Source organism: Austrofundulus limnaeus, unplaced genomic scaffold (assembly GCF_001266775.1).
Source record: "Austrofundulus limnaeus strain Quisiro unplaced genomic scaffold, Austrofundulus_limnaeus-1.0 Scaffold88, whole genome shotgun sequence".
Classification (NCBI taxonomy): domain Eukaryota; kingdom Metazoa; phylum Chordata; class Actinopteri; order Cyprinodontiformes; family Rivulidae; genus Austrofundulus; species Austrofundulus limnaeus.
The window spans coordinates 596,121-603,672 of NW_013952490.1; the positions used below are offsets into that span (position 1 = coordinate 596,121).

General features: G+C 40.9%; 1 protein-coding gene and 1 long non-coding RNA gene across 3 annotated transcripts in view; one reads left to right on the forward strand and one right to left on the reverse strand.

Moving 5' to 3' along the window:
- The window catches only part of LOC106520128 (rabphilin-3A), a 26,429-nt gene that overhangs the window by 7,152 nt on the left and 11,725 nt on the right, over positions 1-7,552 (forward strand). For both annotated transcript variants that reach the window (XM_014012075.1, XM_014012074.1), the window contains 2 exons: positions 6,497-6,586; positions 6,707-6,718. In XM_014012075.1, the coding sequence (XP_013867529.1) occupies positions 6,513-6,586; positions 6,707-6,718 (86 nt within the window). In that variant the 5' untranslated portion in view covers positions 6,497-6,512. Of the gene's footprint in view, positions 1-6,496; positions 6,587-6,706; positions 6,719-7,552 lie in introns of those variants that run through there.
- The window catches only part of LOC106520129 (uncharacterized), a 5,940-nt gene continuing 676 nt past the window's right edge, over positions 2,289-7,552 (reverse strand). Inside the window, exon 2 of the long non-coding RNA XR_001310508.1 lies at positions 2,289-2,447. This is a non-coding gene — a long non-coding RNA (uncharacterized LOC106520129). The remainder of the gene's footprint in view (positions 2,448-7,552) is intronic.

Below are 7,552 nucleotides of genomic sequence, written 5' to 3' on the forward strand. Positions count from 1 at the left end.
GTGTGTGTGTGTGTGTGTGTGTGTGTGTGTGTGTGTGTGTCAGACAGTAAGAGTGATGCGTGTAGACTTGTGCTCAGCTATGCAGGCTGATATAAGCAGCCAGTGTGAATGTGTGTTATGTGTCGCTCAGCTGTTTATTAAACTGTCAGAGGCCTGATTGATGAATACTTAAGGGGAAAAAGCTGGGCAGAGTAAAACCACTCTGCTGAGCATCAGCAGAAATAATGTGACTTTAGAGTCTTCAGTTGTAAACAGTGCGATCTGACTGATGCTTATCTATTACATGAACATATAAAGGTGACATGAATATCTGATATATGAGACTTTCACAGTGTCTAAGTACACAACTAATATACGGGAATTTGACTTTTGGAGGGGACTGTATTCCTTTTAGCAATGCCTGGTTCTTCCCTGGGGCCTCCTACCAGTGGGATGTGCCCAGAACACCTCTCAAACGAGGCGTCCACGAGGCATCCTAATCAAATGCCCAAACCTCAACTGACTCCTTTCGATGCAGAGGAGCAGCAGCTCTACTCAAAGCTCCCCTTGGATGAGAGAGCTCCTCACCCTATCCCTAAGGCTGAGCCCAGCTATCCTACGAAAGAAGCTAATTTGGACCATTTGAATTTGGATCTCATTCATTTGGTCATGATCCATGCTTCATGACCATAGGTGAGGGTTGGAACGTAGACAGACCAGTAAATCGAGAGCTTTGCCTTTCAACTCAGCTCTTTCTTCACCATGACTGACCGATGCAATGCCCTTATCACAGAGGATGAGGCCCCAATCCATTCACCTATCTCCCCCTCCAGCCTACCATTCCCCCATGAGCAAGCCAAACTCCTCCACTTGAGGCAGAGGCTCCCTCTCAACCTGAAGGGGGCATTCCATCCTTTTTCAGTCAAGAACCATGGCCTTAGATTAGAGGAACTGACTCCCATCCCAGCCACCTCACACTTGGCTGTGAACCACCCCAGTGCACACTAAAGGTCTTGGCCCACAGACGCCAACAAAACCACATCATCCACATACAACAGAGACAGGACCCGTGGGTCCCAAACCAGACATCATCCTCTCCATGACTGCCTTGAGATCTAGTCCATAAACACAACAAACACGATCAGCAACAAGGGCCCTGGCAGATTCCAACCAACAAAAACAGAGAACACGCTAGAACTTCTTTCTAGATATTTAAAATTCTTATTTTTCCTAGATGTTCTGTAAGACTATCCAAATAAAGTAACTGCAAGAAGTTCGGTTGATTTTTGGGTATTTATTTATTTATTTATTTATTTATTTATTTATTTATTTATGCAATTAAAAGGAATGCTGAGTAAGACAGCTTCATAAACTATTCATACACTGAGACCTAACTTAGTTTAAGTTTCTTCAGCGAATTTCAGCAGTCGTTCAGCACTCACGCTGGGTTTTCACAGAAAATGCTAATTTCTCAAGTTGTTGTGCTTTCCATCTTTTTAAGAATAACATGTAATAAACTGTAGTTTGACCTCTTCACTTTAAATGTCAATTTACCAATAAAACCATTTGTATTTAGGGCAAAGTGTGTTTCGTAGGAAAACAAAAACATTGGAGCAAATGGATCTCAAGCCACAGGAGATGACGTCTTTCCATCCCCATCCCCCCATTTGAGCTCTTTGTGCTCTTTCCATAATGATCCATGTCGGATCAATCCATCAGAGCCCCGCTGCCTTGGTGTCACTCTGCCTGCTTTTCTCAGATCTCATTTCCTCAAGCAAATAGGCTACTAAAATTTTTACAAAATGTTGAGCTGTCACCACAAGGAGCTTTCATTTCAGTCCATTTCTTTTCCACTCAAACCTGTAAAAGTCACATAACAAATTAAATCTGAGCTCATGCCTTTCAGTTCACCACACAGATAGATGAAGTAGCAGCAAACTGATGGTAAATTTGTAGCTTTTGCTTGTGCAGATCAGTGTCGACTATTTCCTTTCGGCTCCCCGAGGGTTGGAGATACAAGTTACTAAACATGTCCTCCTCACCTGAATATAAAACTCTTTGTAGAGAGAAATCCAGCTGCACGGATGACTTGCCATCGAGCAGAAGACCGCCCAGAGATGAGAGCTTTCCCTCCGGTTATTTCTTGTTTTCACTTCACACACAATCTGTTACTGAGCGCCGTGGGTCGTTGGAACAGGTGTTGGGTATTACTATCCAGACTGCCAAGCCTGAAAGCATCATCATAGAGATTCTTTTCCATTTAGAGAAAAAAATACACAAGAGGATATCTGTTACTCAACAGAGACAAATCCACCAACTGACTGAGTCATTTATTTTTTTTTACAGGCAGAAAAGACGTACGAGATGACTATTACACCAAGTCGGGGTCACAGATGACGCAGATTAGTTGCATTTATAGTCTCTGCAGCTCAGAGGACGGTGTTTTGAGGCTTCCGGTGATGTCATACCTGCAGAATAAAAACACCCAATATGAGATTCTGAGCAAGACGGACCATTATAATTGGTCTTCATGTAATCAACCTCAGCAGTGCATACACAGCTGACGCACCAGACTACATATTGACAGCTCTGTGACAAGTGTGAGTGTAAGCCTTTTAACCAGACTTAGGATATATTCTGATTGTTAAAGGAGACATACAGTATCATACATTTAAATCCTTCTTTTTTCACATTTGGTGTCTACATACAGTGGAACTGCAGTTATTAGGTCTGAATTCCTCCTTATCGTAACTCCACAATCCTCTTTCACCCCTTTTCTTAGGTGTGTCTGAAAGCAGCTCATTTTGATACCATCTCTTTAAATCCAAACGAGGTGCTTCACACCCCGCCCACCTCCAGCTTCCAGAGCTGTCCAGTCTTGTTTAATAGATAGACAAATTAATTAAAAGATGTCAGCAAGGGAAGACTTGTCCATCCAGATTTACATGTTGGAGCCAGAGTCTGACCCAGAGCCAGAGGAGAATGAAGACAATCAAATTGCAGTTGGTAGGTACAGACCTTATCTGTTCTGTCGCAAAGAATTAGAAGTAATAGTTCAGAAAACGTTATACAAAATAGAGAAAATTGAACGGGTTGAAAAGAATATAAAGATATCTACACAGCACAGGGAGAGACTAAATTAAACTTTTCTGCACTCCTAGAGACTCCAAGTACACAATAAAATTTATTTAATGGCTAAAAAAGTGGATTTTGCAGGATATGTCCGTTTTAACAGGAAATGTCACTTTTCTTTTACAAGTAAAGGCCTTGTATTCCTTTTTGCCCAATGCCTTTTATGTCAGTTTCAGCATGCTCAGAGTATGTTTAGAGATTAAGTGTCATCGTCAAATTTTAGCTCAGTATCTGTAAAAATGATGGAGTTACCGCAGTTTTGTGTTTTCTAGGGTCAGCTATCTTCAATTGGGATGACACCAAAAGTTGTACACTCAATGATTCCTTTGCAAATGTTTCATCATAATCCATTCAGGGGACCAGGGGATATTTTATCACTAACAGACATCTTTTCCTGCTAATAGAAAGCTCAGGCTAGTCTCACTCCAGCTCCAAACACCGCCTTGCATCTGTCTCTGTGCAGGACAGTGACATCAGACAAAAAGTGGGGGGATTATTCACGAGCGAAGACGGATGGTTCTTTTAGAGCTTCAAACGGAGTGCAGTACAGTCACAGTAATTTGTGACCTGTCAGGTTGCTGCTGGAAGGGTGAGGAAAAGACTTGCTGTGTGTTGAAAAAGACTCATACTGTATATCGACCCAGAGGCAGGCAGATGGGGGGGGGGGGGGGGGGGGGGGGGGGGGGGGGGTGACGACGACACAAAACTGTAAACAGTTATTTAAAAAAAGGCATCACGGTGCTGCACAAGTAAGAGATCTAAAACCAAAAGCAAGGTGCTAAATTAGATACAAGAAAACAAATCTAAAATGGGAACATGGTGAAAAACATGTATCTGAGTGGGAACAAAAGAAAACTGTGTATACTGAGCCAGCGAAGTTAGGATGACTAAAGCAATACATGTGGTTATTAGAAGTCAGGACTAAAGGTGAGCGAAGAGAGGGACATGACTCTCAGCTACTACCACATCACATTTAAGCTCATTATCTGCCATTACCACTAATGTATTTCCATACTTGTGTAGGCTAACGATGGCTGTGGGGGTCATCCTGAATCAATATCACTCCAAAAGTGAATCACTTGTGAATGTGATCACTTTCTTTCCAGAGTTGCATTAAAATCTATCATCTGTGGATCTCACTCTCTTTCACTTCCCTCAATGTACGATTGTGCATAAATTTAAAGCTGATGGCAAATGAAATGCATTGATTTTTCTGTGTGTGTTTTCTTTTCACGTTATCATTTGACATCCCCCGGTGTTGCTCTCCGGATCTTGCTGGTAGTCACCAATAAAAGCAATCTTCTTATCCTGCACCATCACAGCTCCAGAGGGGCTTTTGAGTTCCTCGTGTTGATCCAGTCTGGAGTCTGCTGGTCTTCTTTGAATCCTGCCACTTCCCTTTTTGTGCATACTGTGTCTGCAGCATCTCTCGGTGTACTGTCTGGCAGAGACTCAAAGAGGCACACAGACACATCCACACACAGCAGATTTGCCATATTTTCTGTTGACATCTTTGTATCACCCCTTCCCCCACCACCACCACCACCACCACTCTGAGATTGAATTACAGTGATGGTGTATCAAATGGACAGGGCACTCAGTGTTTCCCAGTGTAATCATTATTATCACGCCGCTCAGTCTGTTCTGGCTACAGCATCTTATCTTCTATCATTTACTACTCTAACACCACCATCCTTAAACTACTCTTCAGCTTTCAAATCTTCCTCGTCCACCAAGAGTCAAGTGCTGATCTTGAAGGGGAGCACTTGCTGCATTTCATACCAGAGTTTTAGACAAAGATCATTGTACAGTATGTATATAAACGATGGCGTTGTAGTCGTCCCACATAGTGAATTTTGTCTGGCCAAGGTCTGGCCCACACAATGCACTAAGCACTCTAACACTTGGCCCAGTTACCGCAAAGAATGATTGCTCTTAAGTGGCCCAGATGTGGTTTGCCAGAGGCGGTTCATACACGGGCCAGCACCACACAAACTAACCCACTACTGGGCCAGTTATGGCATGCCATCTTAAAAACCAGCAGCAGCAGCTAGACACCAGATCTGGCCCACATCTGTCTGCTATGTGGGTTTTGGTCAAACCTTGAAAATCTTGTGATATCACGAGATGCCATGTTGTTAATGTGTCTCAGCTACAGCCACACCAAACTTTAGCTCATCATCTGTAAAACTGACTCATTTGTAGCTATATGTGTTTTCAAAGGTCACGTGAATGTGGAGACCATCTTGAATTGGACTGGCTCTGAAAGTTAATTAGTGATAGATGATCTAATAATTGCTTCCTGAAAGTTTTATTAAAATTTGCCCAGTTGTTCATGAGATATTTTGCTAATGAAATAAAGTGTATTGTGGATCACTCTAAGCTGCTACCACACCAAATTTTAGGTGAATATCTGTCAAACCGACAGAGTCGTAACCATTTTTGTGTTTATTATGGGATGTGGCGACCACGTTCAGTCAGGTTGGCTCCAAAAGTAAATAAGTTGTAGATGTTTTTTAATGATTTATTTCGGTTTGTTTCATGTAAAACCATCACATAGTTTATGAGACATTTTACAGACACACACCTGTATAAACACACACAAACAAAGATAGACATCCAACACACACTGATGCGTCAAATCTATGTGGACTCACAGTGAAAGCAGTTCTTGGGTTTCACTTACAATCTTCATTTAATTTATCACACAGCCCTAATTTACTTAACTATACCTCCACAGTCTTTACAGAAGGTACATCTAATTTCAGATAACCCAGCCCACCCACATCAGCTCTACTCCTCTCTGGTTACTAATGCACAATTTGTTGTGTCTAAAGCATCGTTCATTTTGCTGTATTCTCACCACAACCTCTCTGTCCCACCTCTGCACATGGCAGCATACTTTCAGCTTTTTTATTTACAGACTGGTAAAAATCATGCCTCCCGTTCCATATTTTTCCTCTGTTCTTGCCTTATCTCTTTCTGTTAGTGGAAATAATGTGTTCACACAGGCTTGGCAGGAAGAGATGTACTGATTGGACTGAATTTGGCTCAGATAATTGTGCTTATGCTCCCACTGAAAGTGGCAATATTTTCTCCAGGCTTGATTTGCTGAATCACTGACAACAATTTATGGAAATAATAGTTGAGTTTTGTAGTTTGTATGGCTCATGATGGTCATCAGTGTGTGGCTGTTATAATGAACTCCATCACTCTGGCATTTGGACTGTAACACTGGCAATATCATTGTTAGAAACACTCATTTGTTTTATGAGGAAGCTGTCCAGGATGACACAGCGCAAGAGCTCTAAAAACAGATTTAGCATCTTTTTAGTTAAAGCTGACTCTGCAGCTGATATCTGTTTCTGTGTTTTTCTCTCTGCAGACTGCAGTCGTGCAGCATGACCGACACAGTGATGAGCAGCGGCTCCGGTCGCTGGGTGTCCAACGACAGGCAGAGGAGCATGCACCCCAGGTAAGGGTAGTTTCCACAACAGTTTTTTTTTGTCTCTGAACACCTTTCGACTGACAACGTTCTACTTACCTGTGCCATTCTCCTTGTTTCCCCTGCATTTGTTTCTGACACGTGACACAGCGAAAAAGAACAGTAAGTAGAGAAATGTCTTTTATTACTTACTGACAGAAAACAAGATAAAACTTGGAAAGTGTATAAAGCACAGTGAGACAGTAAACAGAGGGATGATGGACAAATAGTTACAATAAAAGTAATAGTCGCAGACCAGATTAAATGCAATTTAGTTAAAATGGCCCAAAAATATAAAGTAAGAAACAAAATTAACATTTTTTAATGCTAATAACTAATATGAATTTAAAAAAGCTGTTTGTAGGCAAAATCCCATGTGTTTTTTGGTGGATTCAGCTGAGTTTTTTTGTTTACATTGAGTACTTACCTGCATTTCTGAATTGCATTTCAATATATTTTGAAAACTACTGAAATTAAATCTTTTAAACTGAACTGTTTGATTTAGTTCAGGATAACAATTTTTATGTTTGATTTAATAGTTTGCAGTGCACATATTTCAATAAAAAAATAATAATTCAAAAAATATGTAAAAGAGAACAAGTATACTGAACTCAACCTTCATCCTCTTTTCACTCCAAGTCATGACACAATGAATACTTTTATAATGTTAATAATAGGAATAAAGTAGTGAAATTTTAAGAGATGAGCTCTGCTGTCCTATTGGTAATAGATATCAGTAATTTGACCTGAATAAATAAATAATGATAACGTTATAATAATGTCTTAGACTGTATATTACAAAAATTTTGCCTACAGTATACTCAATAAAATATGCAAAGCAATTTTGTTCAAGAAAATAAGAGGATGGGTAGGTGGGTGGGTAGGTAGGTAGGTAGGTATGGTAGGTAGGTAGGTAGGTAGGTAGGTAGGTAGGTAGGTAGGTAGGTAGGTAGGTAG